The sequence below is a fragment of the Chroicocephalus ridibundus genome, chromosome Z (genome assembly GCF_963924245.1).
Source record: "Chroicocephalus ridibundus chromosome Z, bChrRid1.1, whole genome shotgun sequence".
In the NCBI taxonomy this organism is placed as follows: Eukaryota; Metazoa; Chordata; class Aves; order Charadriiformes; family Laridae; genus Chroicocephalus; species Chroicocephalus ridibundus.
The window spans coordinates 34,715,066-34,734,862 of record NC_086316.1 but is presented as its reverse complement, the minus strand read 5'-3'; the positions used below and the strand labels follow the sequence as shown (position 1 = coordinate 34,734,862).

Here is a 19,797-nt window from a genome sequence, read left to right as displayed (position 1 = left end):
AAATCTTAGTAGCTTTTTAAAAAGTGCTATATCCATACTTATCGTGGGGTTGTGAAATTGAAATTAAAAAAAGACCCTTTGGAAAAAAATCAGGATGTTTTATTCAAAAATTTACCTTAAGTACAGTCTTCATACATTTTCTAATTAAGCACAGATTTGGCACTTCGGTTTGGATTTAAAATTTCTGTGTAATGCACTTCATGCAAAAAAAGCCAGAAGACCTAATATTCAGACACCTGCAGGTACAAAGTTACAGCAATGGTGGTCTAATAGTACAAGCAAGACAAAAGGGGTGAGGAGATGACTTACCTCTTTTTAGACTAATGGAGAAAAATGTGAGCTTTCAAGCAAGCAAACCTTTCTTCAGCTAGCAGTAACACCTTAACAGTAATTTGTGATTTGTTAAGGATACAACTGGTAACTGTGTGAGGTCAAGAGGGTTGTGAACTCAAAAGCTCCCCTCACTTACGACAGCAGCAGAAAGAACTGCCAAATGAACCAACCCAGAAGCATGACAACTCTATGTGCAAACTTAAGCAAGGCCAAAGAAAAATTTGGCTTGCTATGTCTTCTTCAGAATCTCGTCAGCAATTTTAGTTGTTATTAAAACACATTATGTTCTCAGGGTGCAAATTATCTGCGTGGTGCCAAACTAAAACAAGTGGACTAAATACACAGCTTTAGCACCAACACCTTGGCTGCCAAAGCATGAGTTCTAATGTGTCTTTGATAAACCATTTTCCAAACACAGTTATCTGGAATGGTCCAAGGGGTGTATAGTCCACATGTTTTACCCTTATTAGTGCCTGTGAACTCTCTAGAGCAATCAGATTTCACTAATGCAGATTGAATCAGAGTGTAACCTCTGTCTGCACCTTACTGTCTGTCATGTGTTTTTGTGATACAAACCTGACTTTGCCTCCATGGATGGTATGCCCAAGTTTCTGAGAGTTTTGATACACTTAAATGGAGTAAGGACAGTGCTTCAAGACCACCAGAAGGCTGAGGCATTTGTTAATTCTAAGTGTCTAGCTGGCAGATCAAAGACTCAAAATACCGAATAACTGAACTCGCTGCTCAGGAGCCCAAAAAGAAATTCCAAACCGCCATGCTGTACTGACTAGCTATGTGGCTTGCAAAGCATCAGCAATGATCTGTAAGAAGAGAGCTAGCAAAACTCAACTGGCCTCCCCATTGTGCCAAGTCCTGGCTGGTTGTGTTTCTATGCTTAGGCAGAGCAGTCATGGACAAAGCAGTCTTTTTCCATGAGCTGCATATGGATGAGAAGCAATGCAATGTAGGGAATGGCAGAGGTCTTACATTGGTTATATGAATTAAACACTACAGCACTAAGAACTGCAGTTTTAAGTCACTTTCCAACCTTCTTCCACTCTGCTGTTGAAATACTTCTGGTCCTTGCTCATTCGATGCCGATTATAAGCATGCATGTCCATGAGCGGGTCTCCACCTGCCCAAGCTCTTGCATGTCATATGCAGTTCTGCTTTGGGGGCTGGGCAGTGGCATTCTTGTGAAGGTTAGCAGTTGGGATACTGCATGCACTAACCAGGGACACTGAAAAGAAACCTCCTCCTCCAACAGGTTGTATTAACAGATGCTGCCATTGCAGGTAATGAGGATGCACTGCTGCTTTAGGATCTGCCATGCTGATAATAGCTGGGGAAGGAGAGTTCAGCTGTTATATTGCACATTTGCTCCCCTTCATCGCTCCCAGTAATGGATATAAAGGCTGGTTTCATGGTATGGGCTACTCCAAAAGACATAGGGCCACCATCAAGTAACCAGAGAGCACAGTACTGCAGTTGTTCTGTGAACATCTACTGTTTGCTCCCTCTGGGACTGGATACAATTGGGAGGTAGTGGCCATAAAACCTTCGTCCACAGTAATGTGGCTGAAGTGGGAGGGAAGTTTCTGAACAGGTGAGGAAGGAGAAACAAACAAAATCACTCATATGCTATTAAATATGATTTTTTTATTCTTTCTGATTTTATAAACCTACAGGCTTCTCAGGGAAAACCGCAACAATTTGGCACCACTTGCACACATGCAGCAGGTTCTTGTCCGGTTGACAGAAAACACATTTTCAAAAGCATTTGAAGAACCGTTTTCGTAACAGGACTAGCCACTAAAGGTGTTCGGAGTAAAACTTTTCAAGTATGTTAGTCTTTCATATTTTTGCTATGCCTGCACCCTCCCTTCAGCTGCTAGCAAAAAAACCCTGTATCTGGAGTCTGATATATCGAAAATACAGAGCTTCAGGAGGTCTGGAAAGCAAAAGCTTGGTCCCACTTTTAGTCAGGCATTCCTTGTGATACTAGAGGACAGAAAGATCAAATGATAGGGCTCCTCCCTGTTAGAGCCTCAATACTGTTACTCCTGCCCTAAGCTACTATCACTGTAAAGCAAAGCTGATTTCTCCTTGGCCTGCTCACAGAGCTACTGCTCTAATATTGAAATTAGTGGGAATCACTAAGTAAACCAAGACACACAGGAAAGGAATTAAGAAACCCTGGTGACATAACCATGTGCAAAGTTGTAGTAGGCTTTAAGAGCCAGTATTTGCTGATTCTGAGAAAAACTACAGTATAGAGGCTGTGCAATTATTCCTGGAGACGCCAAGAAGGAGATCAGGTGGTGTTTCTAAAACCTGCTAGGAAGATGTGAGTTCTCAGTAAGCATTTCTTGTGGAAGAGAGGATGAAATAAAGGCAACTTGTGTAGATTATGTCCCAGAATTAGCCAGTAGAGTGGTTCGCTATACTAACAGCTTTTCAGTCCAAGATTATTTAGAGCAGAGGGCAGTGGTTGCAGAAGGTTTTTTCGTTGCAAAAGGCATTTTAGTGTGGAAATGGCCCCTTTTATCCCCCTGTACTAGTACATTACTAGGCTTCTGAACGTATCATCTGTGGCTGAGTCAGATGTCAAAATAGACATCTTGTCTTGTGACTTGACGTGACTTGTGACTGCTCCTCCACAGTTATCTTCTTTCTGGGATAGCTGATCACTTAGATGGGTCTGTTTTTCAATTTCTCCTTGTGACAAATAGTTACTACTACAGTATCTTGAAAGTGTGCTAAAAAGCAGCTGGATAGAGACTAAGCTGTATATCAAGAAGGACTAGTTAAAGAAACATAAACCATGGTTTACCTAGGCAAGCCTTCATTGGTCTTTGACATATTTTGCTCCCAGGCTTCTGAATGTCTTGAAGGTGAGGACGAGGATCAGATTTAAGTTTCCATCCTGCAAGCTGATGGTGAATGCAGGACAAGAACAGTATACCTGCAGCCACCAGAACTGCTGAGGAGATGCACTATGTCACTCTGCAGTAGAAGAGTTGTCTTGAAAAGTAGACTCTTTACCATCAGATGCACCACATATAGCTGAATTTCAGCTAACTGGCTACCAAAGAATAAACAGTCCCCTCTCTGCTAATTTGGCAGAAAAGTAGTAGACTAAGTCCCTTGAGAAAACACCAAATAAAAATCAAATAATTTACTGTTGGCCATAGCCAGAAGACAAAGATGGTCACTGTTACACTTGTCAGTTTCTTTGGACTGTTCTGCAAGCTGTATGCTCACTAGACCATGGTCTTTTTTCTTCATATGCAAAGCTTCTAAAGTGGGACTGTGCCCTTTAAAGATGATGTAATAAATAACTGCCTCGACCAACTTCTTCATAAACCACAATTGCCAGATGCAGCCTTTTTGACTGTAGAGGCAATTTCCCTCTGTTTTCTACCCACTGAAATTACTACCTGCTATTGGTGATTACATAATATTTACTTTGTGGGTGGAAACCTGGAAACTGAAAAGCTGGTCACATTACAGACTTCTCATTTCATATAGGTGGGAAATGAGATATGGATCCCCAAGTGTTAGCTATAAGTTGACACACCATACGCACATTTCCCACCATACATCAAGATATGCTCATAAATAATTCAGCTACACTTAAAGCAACGTAGGGACTTACCAACAGGGGTGATTAAAAACAACAGAATTGCACATCAGTTCCTATGAAGTCAGATGAAATTTAGGAAAAATACAAAAAGATAACACCTCAATTAGGAAATGATGAAGTAGTCACTAACTACTCAGAACTACTCTGATTCAGCAGCTGCTCTCATCAAAGAAAAATTATAGGCAAAGTATTCCCTCCACCCATTAGGAATTTGAATAGTTCATTTCTAGAATTCTTCCAGGTACCTAATATATTCTACGTGTAGTATAATCCAGTACCAGGCTAGCGGCTCCAAGAAGAGCAGGATCTGCTAGATTCGAGACCACCACATCCACAGTTTTAACAGAGGACAGAGCCTGTCGATTTATCACATCTTTGACAGCATTAACATAGTGGCTAGCTAGAACTCCAGAAAGGATCACAAGAGACGGGTTCATGGTGTGCAGAATGTTCACAACTCCAAGGCCTAATGCTGTCCCAGCTGAAAAAAAGTAAAAAGAAATTAAGTAAGTAGAATACTCAAAAAGCAGTCCAGGCATCAGTATTTGGAATAGGTCTGTTAGCAGCAAATGACACTGTCAGGAAATCCATGTCAGACAGTTTTAAGTTTATGTTATCAGACAATGCATTTGCATTTCAAAAGTAAAAGAAAGGCAATTTTATTGCACAATAATGCATTATCCAATGATATGGATGTGAAAGAGAAAGCAATACATTATCACACTTGTAAGCTAAGAGAAAATACGAAATCATTACTATCTTAGTGCTATCAGTTATGTATAAGGAAGACGACTGTGCTTAAAGCTAGTAAAAGAGTAAAATATCCCATGTAAAGTAACACATAAATTGCCTTTGCTTGCTCAGACTAGCCATTCACTTGCCTACAATGAAATGTCCCCAAATTTTCCAATACGAGAATGTTGAGACCTCATTTTTTTTAAGCTCATCTTTGCAGAAGCTTTTCATCTTTTCATTTATTGGAACAGACACTTTTAATAGACACTTCTGCTCACATTTCCTCCAACATTTATATTTAGCATTTCATTACCAGTAGTAATTTTTATATAGAGAGGTCTTCAACGTGTAGAGATGTGTTTGTAGTGTTACAGTGCATTACCATTTCTGTACCCCCAAAAATATAATCATGGGAGGGCTCCACCCTTTGGACTATGTTCTCACCTGTTCTGAGAATGCTGTCTGCTTTTGTGTTCCCAAGTTTAGCTGCCTGAATGAGATGTGCAGCACTAACAACCTCCTCCTTCTTCATTGACATTCCTTCTACTAAAAGCAGATCCTCTGTTTGAAGAAGAGAGAAAGCCAAGAGAAAAGGATGTGGTAAGTCAAGAATGGAGGGTGACAAACAGACAGTTAAGATCTTCACATTTCTTTTACTTCCATACTGAAGACTGAATACTGAGCAATCTGTCCAACCCTGAGGTTAGCCAAAGCAATCACATCCATATCATGCAGGGAACTACCTGTACGAGCAGGGCATCAAACTCAGTTAGATTATGGTAATTCACTAGTCTTGTCAGCCCCAAAAGTTAATAAAACAAAATATAAATCTTCTCAGTCTTATCTAAGACTGAGAAGCTATTGCTGAAAGACAATCACTGTGAAACCAAACCTCACAGAACGCCTGTCAGATTACCTTACAGCACACTTAAGGAGAGACTGAACCGTACTACATGCTTCTGGTAATGAGACCAGTGGTTCCAAATGTGGCCTGCCTGGGTATTGCCATCACTGAAAAGAATTGTATTGTACTATGCAGGTTGTGGTGGCTCCTGGGTTGGCCATACACAGGAATCCTATCTGGTTGCCTGTATGACTATTCTTGTCTCCTCCTAGAAAAAGATGGCAGGTCTATTTTTCTTAGTATCAGCTTTGCAAATGTCTTCCTACACTGCAATTTAGTAATCATGTTTTCAAAAATAAAGTATGTAGATACCATCATGCAGTTTCTTAGCTTCTCTCTGTAATGCTATTCCAGAGGCATATGCTTCTATACATCCTTGGCTACCACACAGGCACTCTGGTCCGTCTAAAGATACAACAATATGCCCCAGCTCAGCGGCACAGAAAGAACTGCCATGGATCAATTCGTGTTGATGAACGATTCCGCCTCCAATTCCTGCAAAGATAGGAAAACTTCTACAATTAACAACATACAAACAAAAAAAGATTAAAAAAAGCGTAAATTGAGTTTTTAAAGGCCCCAATTCTGCAGGACATTGATATTTGCTTATTCTAATACATATGTGCATCAGTGGTCTTCTACACTGGAAACCAAATGTTACTGGTTATTGAAGAACTCATTCAACACACCTAATAAGCAAGCTTATAGCTCCCTCCTATTCATATATGTATCAAAAGGGTATATAATGCTTCTTGTTTTTAAAAAAGCCTATGGATTGTATTGAACTACTATGACAGATCTTTTAAGCTTTTGAGTCATCTCTTCATGAGCAAAACTAACTTTTCAAGTGGCCTTAAAATTTTTGCATTTCAGAGATGTTTTAATGCTGTATTCAGACAGCTAAACCTTTGTGCTAAAGAGCCAAGGACACTTAAATCTGCAATCCTCTGCTGCCTCTTCCCAAACCCTACGTGGGGATTCATCACCTAGTTATTACTGCCACCATTCTAAAGGACTATATACTTAACAAATGAGACAAGTTACCCCACATTTGTATTTGAGATTCAATAAGCATCATCTCTCGTGTTCAGTTGCTTATCTTCTGGATACATATCCTGATCTGACTTGTTTTTCTGCAGCTGGAAGAGAATTAAGCTGTAAAGCTGAAAAAAGCAAAATTATTCCAGCTAAAGTTGCTCAGATTTTCCTTATTTTGAAAAAAATGCTTTGCCTGAATATCTTGTATCAACAGAAGCTCTTTTATCAAGAAGCTTATAGTATGTAAAAGGTTTCATTTGCCTGAATAAATAAAAAAGCACATTAAAGAAACAAACAGATAGAGTGGCAAAAGGATTTTTGGTTTAAGAACCTAATATATTAGGGTTTTCCAGGCCCAGTGGTGGTTTTTATGCTTTTAAGACCAGCTGAGCCTCTGAGCGATGGTCCTGGTATTTTGACTTCGGGTTTCATTGAACTATAACATACCCACCTGTACCAGTAATAAGTGTTACAAAATTTTCTATTCCTTTTCCATGACCAAATTTCCTCTCTGCTAGAGCAGCACAGTTTCCGTCATTGTCCACCCAGACTGGCAGGTGCAAGGCATCAGATATTGGAGTTCTGAGATCCACAGAGCTCCACTCCTGAATGAGTTTTGTAGAGTGAAGCACAATTCCTTCTCGGGGGTTTACCCGTCCACCTGTGGAAATACCTAAGTCCCAGAAACATAGGGGAGAAAAATCAAAACTAAGTCTGTGTAATACTTTTAAGTAAAGGATCTATTTTTCTCTTTGCAATGACAAGTATTTTTATTTTTAATGCTACGCTTTGAAGCGGAGCATGAAAGTAAAAATTTCTAAGTATTAGAAATTACTCGCAGTGCAAATTTCTGACATGTAAAGATAATTCATAGAACTCCATTGCTGTAATCACAATGCATCCAGTACCTTAAGACTAACTCGAGAAGTAATGGTTTGTGTTAGTCAGAGAGTTAATGTTTCTACATTAGGCAAGATTGCAGCAAATCACTTAATACTTGTGTTGCTTCTTAGTCATGTGTAAAGAAGACATACAACAGCAAACTACAAAATAAATTGTTCAAACCCTGGAACAATAGAAATGTCCTGAAATTTGCTGTAATTCTCAAGATTTAGAATGAATAAAAATAATCACTGGACTTTAAGTAGTGATTTCTACTTAAAAACACAGTTTTCCAGAAAAAAACCCAAGACTGTGTTCAGAGATTTGTCTACTGAACAGAATAATGCCTAATAATAGGCACTATTAGCCAAATCAGTTTTCTCTATCTGGAGAGGCTTCCAATGTTGATGGACTCTGTCGGGACCTTTGAAAGGTAGGCCACTCTATTACAGAGGTGTTTAGCTCCAGACAACAAAGTTTGAACATTTTATCTATTATTCTTGTACAGAGATTATATAATTCTGTCACTTACCTAAACATGTTCAGAAAAAGAGAGTCACAGGGTTAACATTATGATAGAAAGCAGACACAAAAGCTACAAGACAAGCAGCTGAACTGGACATTAAAGCTGTCAGACCCCCAAAAATCTCAGTTTGTAAAGAACAAATCGTCTGAGAACCTGTCAGCAAGTACGTAATAGAAATGACATTCCCCGTGTCAATCTGTGAAGATCTCCCTAGGATTTTAAGAACCAAATGTTTATTACAACAAAACCTTATTTAATACTTAGTTGCTAACTCAGCAATAGCTTAGTAAAACATATCTACTTTTTCTAAATACTGATAACTGATATAAACGACATCAGTAACTGATGTAAACGACTATGGGAATTAGCAGAAGTGATCTCTTTATCCTCTTTTCTCTACTGTCAGCTCCAGAAAGATAACTTACATACTGCCTAATACCAGTAAATACACGGGTGTCACAAGTACCTCTATGCAACATTTGTGTATAGACCTGGGTCTCCTTTGGTTTAAAATTTGTGTTACGTAAAAGTGAAAAAAAGTAAAAAAAAAAAATAAATTCAGTTAACAGCTGCTCGTGTTCTTTTAGTCTCTGTAGTCTTTACTTTTCCCTCATTTTCATAAAGCTGTTTTTAATACAAATGCTTTGTTGTGAGTGAAAAAATGAACAAAAATAACAAAACTGAAACTAACTGCAGAGCTGTGCGATCTAGACTTATTTGATCATCAAGACAAAAAGATGTTGAAAATGATGATTTTTTTTTCAGAGTTCTACTTTTTAATCACTTGGAAAACCTGTTTTATATTAGTCGGAGTTCTTCAATCGAAGTTATGCTGACAGCAGCTTATAGGACTAAAAGGAGGAAAATTTTTTTCACTGTTTTCTGTTAGTAGCTATTTCTCCTTATTCATTTCTATTGGTTATTACTTTTACTTAAGATAGCTGGAAGGAGACTGATGTTACTGATAAAAAGTCTGGGATTAAATCCAGCCCTTCTGCTCAGTCTTGCAAAAATTTCTCCAAAGGAATGGAGATGGGACTCTCCACCCTCTTATTAGCCTTAAGGAAATGACTAGACTCTAATACCTTAATTATTCCCATAGAAATTATATGCCAGTTTCTAAAGAGAACTTTCAATTTCAACTTGTATTCTGATTCAAACTATGAGTCTGAATGAGGCAAAGAGCAGTTAACAAAAATAGCCAGGTAAGAAACTTCCTACTCGATAGCACAACTTTTCCCCTTATTACTCTGTAACAGAACAGTAAGGAATCAGTCACAAGAGGAAAGGGGCTGAAGAATAAACAGGAATGTAATTCTCGTAAAATGGCAAACAAAAGGAAAGCTTTTTTCCCTGTATATAAACCTCTGTAAACCAGTTTATGGCTTCATTATCCTAAATAAATGTAGATGACTGTAAACTGTTCTTAGATACTTGCAATAGGGAACACTGCAGAGCTCACCATCTTTTTTACAGGAACAACGAGGCTTTCAAGATTTAGCACTTGGACACAATAAAGTAATATGGGTGGTTAAGTCATATGTATTACTCAACAGATAGTCTGAAATACTTGATTTGAAAGTCTGATGTATTCCTTCTTATGACTCTGTGTACTTAACATTGTTTTGAATGATACTTTTAAAAGACGTTCAAATTAACTTTTCTTTGTACTGTGTGATTCAAGTAAGTTTTGGTCTGGAGAAAACTACTTTTCTTTGGGAGCATTCTTCAGCTAAAATGAGGATTTCATGTCCTCCTTAAACATCCGGGACATATTAATCGACCTCTTCATAAATAACTAATATTTAAGACCAAAGCTCACAGTCACCATTAAATTGAAGAAGGACTCTCTGGTATAAAAACAGAGTTTAACAGGGAACTCTATTACAGTGTAATTAAACTGGAAATCAACAAACAGGCTACTCTTTTCTCTGTTAGCTGCAAATTTGATCTAGTGTTTTAGCCTTTTTAGTCTGCCCTAGGGTAACTGAGAATTCTGCTGCACAGTTGTGGCCATAAAGAAAGGTTTACAGACAGTAAAGGAAACTTGACTCAGCTGCAGTTATTTCAAGAGCTGTTTCAATAGACACTCATATACACTTCAATAAACAATCTCACTCACAATTCTGAGACTGCAGGAAGCTTCAAATCCACAAAATCTATACACGATACATTTTAGATATAGTTTATAGATATAGATTTATAGATATAGATTAGCAGATTGCTTTCATGGCTGTTACAGACTGGGGCAACTTCAGTCTTTATAGTCAGCTTCTCATTTTCACAGACATTTAAAAACCTTTTAGTGTTAAGAATGTAATTTAAGACCTTAAAATATGCAAGATCCATTTTAAAAAGGTGTTTTAAATTGATCAGTAGTGATTTCATTTCATGTTGAAAAACTTAGATGGAAAGACAAAGTTAGTATTTGTTTACTTACCTACTCCCAAAATTCTGCAGTTCACATTTACTGCCTCTGATGCAGCCTCTATGCACATCTTTAGAATTAATTCTAGTCTGTCTTCATAAGTTTTAGGGTTGAGCTGCGTATACTTCTTAACTATTTCACCCTAGAAATTAAATACAACAATGTACTTCATGATGAAATTTCTCTTCAGTTTAAACTACAGGTCCACTTGAAAACGGAGAGCCATAACTTGTCTCTCTTAAAAAAAATACAGATGCATGCCTTAGATCTTGGTCCTTCAGGCTGTTCGGTGCAAGATTCCTGACACCTCTGAGGAACAAGTTTGCAAGATTAGGCATTGCATTCTGCTTCTGTAATCAACCTCCCCTATCTGTATTTTGAGGAACACATGATTGTGTGAGGAAATATCACAGGACCTACTGGAACTGTTGTTAGGAGTAAACTGTGATACAGCAATGCACTTAAGCTCAATACTAAAGTGTTAAAAAAAAAAAAAAGAATAGCAATTGCTAAAAATGACAGAAAAATCATTGTGCTTTGAGAAAAAAGTGTTTCCAATCTGCCTGCATGAAAGTTTTGCTGCAGGAGGAGAGTCAGCCAGAGAGAAATGCTAGAAATTTCAACGTAAAATTTACTGTCCTTTCAGAAATTATTTTTCTTCTAAGCAATCATACTTTTGAGTCCCTTGAAATATTTCTGGAGTACCATCTACTGTGACGTATGTTATACAGGGGAGGGAGGGAGTATTTTCAACCCTAGGAGTCACGCAGTTGTAATGAAAGCATTTATTGTGCGTGCCTGAATCTGCAGGTACTAAGGAACTAATCTGAATGTAATGTTAATATTGTGGGATTAGGCCAGGAAACTGCAGAAGATACGCTGCTTAGCAATGTTATTCTCCTTATTATATCCACCATACTCTACAATATATCTAAGTTAACAGCATTGTATTAAAAGAGCTAAGCAAAAAGGAGTAACAAAGACAGTCTATATGTAACATGGCTGAGTCACTGTTGCAAAAATAACAAAGAAAATTCCAAGACCTCAATGGTTTGAGTATTAGATCCCACCATCTCAGCATCACGTCAGAAATAGGGTTTGGGGATTTTTATGTTTAGTTTCCTCTTCACTTTTGGTTTGGAGGGGGAGAGGAATGAGAGGAAGTTATTTTGGAAGACGAGGCTGCAGCAAACATTATCAGAAGACACAACATCTTTGAAAAGGAGCTTTCAAAACTCAGTTATTTTCTTCATGAAAAGAAAACCACACCCCCAACTCTGCCATTTCCTGTTAAATCTGTTGTGGAAATTTTATTATGAAAGTCTGATCCTTTTCACTCTGATTTGCTAACATTTCAACTTTCATAAAAACCACCTCAAGCTAGGCTCCACAAAATGGACAGAATTTTTTAAAATTCATTTTTTTTTCCAGGCTGTGTTGGCAGAAAATGTGGTGTCAATTTTACTTCTAAAAAAAAAAAATACACTTTTAAAAGTTGTCTTTAAGACCTTAAAGGTCTGCCAGACATCTCCTTTTAAATGAATAAAAATTCTAGACCATATCAGGTCAATTTACATAGCCCTTCACCTTTCTGCAGGCAACTTACTTTTTTTTCTGGGTAACTATGTCTAACCGACCTAGTTATGTGGAAGTATGCAGTGTAACAGTAGGAGTAATAGTCCAATACTGTTGAGAAGAAAAGCCAAAGACTTCTCAACGTGAGTTTTATTCACATCTTTAAAGTGCTGCAGAGTTCAGGATTTTTATGGGTTTTTTTCCCCCCAAGCAGGAAGACGGGTATCTAAATGAGTTAAAATTCTTCAGTCCTAACTATCCTTTCATTTATCAACCTGGATAAAAATTATTTCAAGTATTTTTACACCATCACCAAGTAATTTTTATCCCATAAACTTGAAGCTCACAAGTTTAAATAGAAATTTTAATGTTTTTTTCATTGATCTGGATAATCAGATGATGGTCGTGGGTATATTGACTTGCTTCACTATGAGATGCCGTCACAAGTGATCTGGCACCATACTGATACCGACACCATTTTGGTAGCCTCACTTGCTGTTTTTTAAGACTTTGGCTTGTTATTTTGGCCAAGCATGAACGTTCATCATTCTAAGTTAGCTATCAAACATTTGTAGTATGTTGTCCATGCCTGGCATAGCTATGCGAGCATGCATACTTATTAGTATAAGCGCTTATAGTATAAGCCATGACACAGGCAAAAGAAATCTTCCTGTTGTGGCAGAGAAATGGGTTAGGAACTTTTAAGCATGGAGACCATTAAATGACACAGTATCCCTAAACCTGAGCATCTCTCCATACAGCCTTTATAAAGTTGTAACTTCAAGCCTATTTCAAATGGGTTACTTTCACAAGGAGAGAGGCACTTCAGGCTCAAAACTCGCTCAGTCTTTAAAGTGTCTATGAATTCTAGTGCATGTATCAAATTCTACATATTCTGATGATGGTACTAAACCATCAAGCAACTCTTTTCGTATTTCAAAGGACAGAGTCAACACAATTAAAAAAACAAAACCCTGATAGGAATTCTAGAAGATCATCATTACAACTCAAATCCACCACCCTTTTCCAATGCAAGGTCAACAAACTATAATGCAGCTGGTGTTAAAAGACCTTTTTAAACTAGTTCCTACTATTTTGTAGGAAGACACCATACCCTTCCAGACTATCTATTCCAGGCTTCTGTTGCATTACTAGCTAAGCTGGATAATAAAAACTTTAAAATGATTTTCCCTGACACTGTTTTAAAACTTTACTACTTGTTTATGCACAAATTAATCTGATTTTTCTCTTCATAGAAAAGGATTCTAAATATCTGAAGGATTTTTTTTTCTTTTTTTCCCCCCATTCAGTTTCCTTTTCTAGACTAAACAATTCTAGTTTCTTCAACTTTTCCCTGTTTTCCGTATCTGTAATAATTATTCTTGTTTTTCCTCCTTATTCTCTCTCCTGTTGGTCTGCCTCTCTGTGGTGTGATGCATTACAGTGAACACTGTTCCAGCTGAGGCTCAGTACTGCCTTACTGATTACACTTCTATGCAGCAAAGTACTGAGATTTTTTGATTACTGGCTGTTCTTCTCTTGGGAGAAGAGAAGCAAAATTCTGTATCCTGAACCGAATGACCATGAACCCACCACCATCCCTCAGTTAATTGCTTTGCTAGATGCTGGTTGTTGCTGAAAACAGTTCTGTGTGTCTATTGCATGGCTGTGTAAGGCAGTGAGGAAGTAAAAAGGACTGCTCTTGGACCTTCTCCCTGTTTTGCTTGACATATAAAAAGTTGCAGGGTGAACTCAGTCACCTTTTACAGGGAACCAACGCATCTGAAAGTTGTCCTATTCTTTGAGGTTTGTATGGCTTCCCACAGAGAGGGAGCAGCCAGGACCATGTACCAGCAAATGGGCTTTGGTAGTTTAACAGCAGTCTTAGAAAAGCAAACCAGCAGGCAAGTTGTATCAAGACTGTATGAGAACTGCAACACAAATGAGGGAAAATCTGCTTCACCCCTCAACAGCAAAAGCCTGGAGGACTGTTTGTTTTGGAGCTCTTTTGTATCATAAGCCCTTATCTCCGCTGTAAGAACAGAACCACAAAGCCCAATGGAGTTCACAGAATATCTAAAAGTACAACAGAATATTTACCTTCATACTGACAATTGCTACTCGGAGATTTGTTCCGCCTAGATCCACAGCCAGAGCACTCTGTGTCTCTAAAATATGGTCAATATCTTGAGAGATGTTATCTTTGACAGGAGGAAAACAGAATTTCTTTTGCAATGGCTCCTTGAGGTCAATAGATTTAAGGAACTTCAAAATCCTTGGAACAGCATTACCATCTCCATATATTTTTGAGCTATAATATGAAAAAAAAAAAAAATCAATTTAATTGGAAATAACACTGCAATCTATAAAGTTCTTTGTATGACAGAAGGCTGTAACGCTATATCATTACAAAATTATGATATGGCTACACTAACAATGCTGAAGCTCACACTACTTGAGTCTGTCATGGCACATGGTAGGTAAGTGTCAGTAGTTTGAAGATCACACAATAGATTGCGCAATTTTGGCATTAGCTGCATTTTGGAATACAAAACATGGAATGTAGAAAACTGGAGAGCTAATGATACGAAAAAAAATAATAAATTAAGGGTTTAATTAAAGGACCGACCTGATAAATCTCTAAATTTTAGAAAGTTTATGTGTGTGCTACAAGTCCAGACAAAATGTGCTTACCACACAGATGACAACTACGCAATAATGTCAGTTATTTCATGTCGGGACTTTCATGTGCTTTCATGTCAGTTTTCAACATGTAAGCGTGGTTTTAAAATATCATCATACACAGTATCAGACATTTGGTATTACAGAATTCAGTTTTATTCAGTAAATTACTCTATTGAGGTTCTTAAGAAATAGACTCTTGATTCTTGTCCTTAATTAGACAACTGTTATTTCTTGAAGTTTATGAGAACTTGTATGTTAAAGAACTGAGGGTTAATACTGTATGGCTGATGAATAACTAAAACTGTCTTGCTATAATCTTGCAGCTTCCCTTGAAGCTTGCACTCTGGAGACTCTACATATCATGCCTGAGGTCAATCCAGCTATAAAATAGCGTGTCTTTCAGGCATGAGTCAGAAGTTGGCAGATAGGATGTTCTCCCCCATGCTGATCCTATGGAACAAGCTCTCTTAAATCATGGTAGACTAAGCAAACATATGAATTTTGTCTTCTTGACTTTCTGTTGGATGTTAAATTACTAGTTATATCAAAACACTACAAGTAACATTTTGCTCTAAAAATACTGATCTGCCTACTGGATATTGCATTATGATTCTGAATAAGGTATATGGAATGAAAAATAATTTATAACCTCAGATTAGTGCATTAAAAGCACTCCAATCAAATATTGATTCAAACCACCTCAGGATTAAGTGTCTTTTACTCTACTGCTTTAGCATCCCCTCCAATGAAGCATGATGAATATACTTACCATGGATACTGTTTACCAAACTGCAACTGTAGAGCATGCAGAATCTTATCCTGCGTATCTGCATCACGAACATGAAGGACATTTTCACCTAGATTACAAAAGTTAACATAATAGGACAGGTCAGCTCCTCAAATTACACTAGAGGATGTGAACTGCTTTAGAAACGAAGCAATAATTATTTTTGTTTCCTCCGAGCAGGAAAAACTCCAGCCAAATTGACATTGCTCTTCATCAGTTATGTGCCTCCCCTTGCTCCCAGTAGAGCAGTGATGACTCCTAAGATATGCTGTCATGCATAACAAAACACTACAGAGTAGAATATTAGCCTTCAACAGAATTCTATTATTAAATTAAAAAAGCACAAATGAAAACAGGGCGTAAATGGCTGTTTGTGTCCTATCTGCATATCCGTGAAATACCACAATACGGTTACTTCCTGAAGAGGTGAAGAGTTCATATTTTTTAAAGTGAAATTTTAATACATGTAAAACATCAAACTAGCTATAAAGGGAAAACAAAATAGTTGGCTATTCTGCTAAACAGAATCCACTGCAAACAGAGATATATTTTAACCTGTCTATAGATAAAAGCCTCATTATCTTACGTGACACAGGAATTGCCAGCAAAGCTTTAAAATGAGTCAAAAATTATGTAGCACTGATACTGCAAGATAGACTCTGTCAAACATTCATTTGACTTTATCCTGTGGAAGAAAATAAACCTCAGAACCATGGGGAAATTAAAGTAGTTAAGCAAACTTGTACCTGTTTCTCTTCCTGTCTGCCGTGTCCCCAGGTTGATGACAGGTGTACCAAATGCTCCCACCTCTCTGACACCACAACTGCTGTTACCGATCATACAACCAGCATGTGCAACTAGCTGAATGAACTGGTCAAATGGGACATGCTTTACTGCCCGAAAATTGGGATGATGCTCAATGCCCTTCTTCCTCATCACCCGAACCATCTCTTTGCTTCCTACAGAAAAACAAGAGGTAGACCAAATGATTCAAGTTCTATTGTAAAACTGAAAGTCCAAACAGGCAAAGGAGCTAATAGCTGTTCATTGAGTTGACAGCTCAGAGTTGGTTTTGTTCTACTTTTATTCTCCCACTGTAAGTTGCAGAGCTGGGCATGTAAGACCAAGTTTGATTCCAAAAGCCACTGCAAAAATCTTTACTTTGTAGTTTTTAGTTAATTTAAGAGGCACTAATATTACTTCTACATGTCACATGGTTCCCCTTCATGTTCCTCCCCACACTGAAAAGATGAAATGTCCTCCAGCAACGTCAACATGGTGCTGCAGCAGATGCACACCTGATGCTGAGACCATCCAGCTATTTCCATCTGGCTGGAGGTTCTGGGATAAAAGCACTCCATAAGAACCAATGTATGCTTTAAAGACAGTCTATTATGTGTCCCTCTGTGATGAAGGTATATTACTTACCTGCATCCACATTAGGAAACAGAACAAGTGTTCTCTTGTTGAAGGAGATGAGTGCATCCAGTGTCAGCTCAAACATCTTTATGGAATGTTTAATATCTGTGGTTACAGGATGTTGCAGAGCAACTATATAATCTCTGGTTTTGACATCTTCACCTGTGCAAATGGAGCCCCAGAAAAGTTTTTTTTATTGGCATTGAATAGTAAGAGGAAGGGAGGACATACATTTGAAATTACTGATGTGAAAGCCTGAAGAGTCAAGGCACTGAATGGGATATTCAACATATAGATTTTCATGCTACTATAAAACTGAAGGGAGTAACAAAAGGATCTATCTTATTATTTGCCTCTCTAAGCAAGTCTCATAACTTTGAGACCACTATCTAAACCCCAACAAACTGTTAACTTGCAGACCTACATCTAAAGCTTTGCAAGACTCTACCAGGGTCAAGAGCCTGTTCTCACAACAGTGCAAATCTGGATTAATGTGAAACCTCTGAAGCTGCTCAAGTTTTCCTTCAGTTGCCCATCCTTAAACAAAGACTTCATTCCCACTGCTTTAAAAACGTCAGTAATACTTGTTTTAGTACATTTGATAAAAAAGCTTATCTGCAAAATATTCACCTACTCATCTAAGAAAATTCCAGCTTCCAACTACACAGGTTAACGTGCCATATAGGAGACTGCTTTGTCAAAGATAAAAAGCAAACACAAAACCCCATTCTTTACAGGAATTATTTGTAAGTAAATGAATATGAAACACCAAAATCTTTCAGCACCACGTTGCCCTGTTGCAATGCATTCCTCAAAAGAATGTTTGTAATATAAATTCCCTTTGATTTTTTTTTAGATTAGCCTTGAACAGCTTTGATTCTATTTAGATACATCCTTTACACCAAAATAACTGTTCATATAAGACTGTTCTGCTTTTAAATTGTTAAGCTCAGAGAAATTACCCATTTAAGGAGTTACTTTTTTTGACTTGACCAAAGGACCAGGTGTGTTTACTAGGACAGATTTGTAGCTTTCCAGCTATACATGGTAGAACACAGAACAAAAGAAAAAGAAAATGCAGAAAGAGAAATACTAGATAGTATTACCAAATATACTATTTATTTTTTTTGAGAAGAAGCAGGTTGGTGCTTGATAATCATCTCCAATTAAGCGAACTTAAACTTACTAGCAAGAAGTCCATCTCTTTCTTTCCTGTACTTTTCTGAGAGCCACTGGTCAACAGATCCCACAGACTGGTAACCTAGTTACTGAATTTGTCTGGTGTTGAAATTCGTATGAAAAACATAAAAAGTGGACTGCTCACCTAGCCACATGCGTATAATACTCATGTAGTCCTTGTTTTTGGCAGAGAGAAGCTTGTCGTATGAGGGACATCCCGCTAAAAGGATGCGGTCATGGTCTTCACACATGGCTATCAAATGCTGCTCTGCACTCCTTGTGCAGCACACGTGGTAATGGGCCAGTTTGGTTATAGCGTGCCTGATAGAGTCATCAATGGTCCCACTGACTTCCCCACCTTCAATGTGAAGAATGCGAATGTTCATCAGGGCTGCAGATGTGGCCAGGGCCAAAGCATCAAATCTGTCCCCATGAACTATCATTATGTCAGGCTTCAGGCGGTTCAGGACATCTGGTAACTTGACTAACGCAAGGCCCACTGACTCCACCATAGCTGCCTCATCCTCCCCTCTCACAATGGTGTGCAATCTTGTATGAATATCGAAGTCATCTTGTTCAATCATACGATAGGTATTACTGAAGGTAAGAAGAAAACAGTTAAGAGTAAATACAACTTGGTTTTACAGCAACATAGCTTGACAAAATAACTGCGTATTATAATAGTTGTACCTGGTTTGAAAAAAGGCGTGCTTATTATATGTCCTTCATTGAGGAAACTAGTTTTTAAGAACTTTACAGAATATTCTCATCCATACAAAGATCTTCCCTCATGCTCCAGACATCAAGTTTTTCTAGACACCTTTAATGAGGAGCTTTGCTGAACATGTTCTGGAAATCCTCAGAAATCAAACTGTTCACGTGTTTGTGGAGCCTTCCAGAGAACAGATATGGCATGACTTCCTTTCAGGAAAGGTATGTTGTCTCCTCACCAATATATTGACTTTGCTGGACAAATGTATAATTACAACAGATATGATGCAAAGCTGAGGCCTCTATGTTCAAGGAAAACATCCTGCACCTAGCATGCATTTTTCTGATTCTGTATTTGAGATGTATCAAGACTTATATACTCATAGACTTAAGAAATCACTGCACAAAGAGTCCTTAAGTTCAAAGGGCAGTAAAGAAAAAGGGTTTTCCACAGATACTACCAGCTTCATTCCATAATGAGAAAATTAAAACATTCCTTGAGTACTGATAATTGTTACTGTTTACAGTTATGTATTTGAGATATGAAAGATCACACATCTGTATGAGACTACCTGTCTTCTATGTTCACTAAACTTGACCTAAGTAGTCTGTGTACTTTAGCTGCAATAAGAGAGGAAAAAAACTCAGAAGTCTTCCAGTTTTGTCTTCAACCTGTCTGACACAGTCACTGTCTTATTCAAAGGATTACACTTTCAGTGAAAATTAAATCTGATTTAAATCAGCTTAAATCCACATTTTCATTCCATAATCACCAGACTCTTACAGAAATCTGAATTAATTCAGTTTCTCACTTCATAAAGTCTGTGATCATGTTGAAGACCTCAATTACAGCATTTACACAAAACTTTCTAAAATTCCAAGATTGATTGGAAAAAACACAGAAACATGCAATCTCAGAAGGAGCTGCAAAATTAGATAAAATCTGAAA

General features: G+C 37.8%; 1 protein-coding gene across 6 annotated transcripts in view; it reads right to left on the bottom strand.

The window, feature by feature from the left end:
* Positions 1-110: 110 nt before the first annotated feature.
* The window catches only part of GNE (glucosamine (UDP-N-acetyl)-2-epimerase/N-acetylmannosamine kinase), a 34,654-nt gene continuing 14,967 nt past the window's right edge, over positions 111-19,797 (bottom strand). For all 6 annotated transcript variants that reach the window (XM_063321349.1, XM_063321350.1, XM_063321354.1 and 3 more), the window contains exons 3-12: positions 18,283-18,734; positions 16,968-17,120; positions 16,286-16,498; positions 15,522-15,609; positions 14,168-14,378; positions 10,505-10,634; positions 7,108-7,329; positions 5,931-6,113; positions 5,159-5,275; positions 111-4,460 (exon numbers count right to left, since the gene is read on the bottom strand). In XM_063321349.1, the coding sequence (XP_063177419.1) occupies positions 4,225-4,460; positions 5,159-5,275; positions 5,931-6,113; positions 7,108-7,329; positions 10,505-10,634; positions 14,168-14,378; positions 15,522-15,609; positions 16,286-16,498; positions 16,968-17,120; positions 18,283-18,734 (2,005 nt within the window). In that variant the 3' untranslated portion in view covers positions 111-4,224. The remainder of the gene's footprint in view (positions 4,461-5,158; positions 5,276-5,930; positions 6,114-7,107; positions 7,330-10,504; positions 10,635-14,167; positions 14,379-15,521; positions 15,610-16,285; positions 16,499-16,967; positions 17,121-18,282; positions 18,735-19,797) is intronic.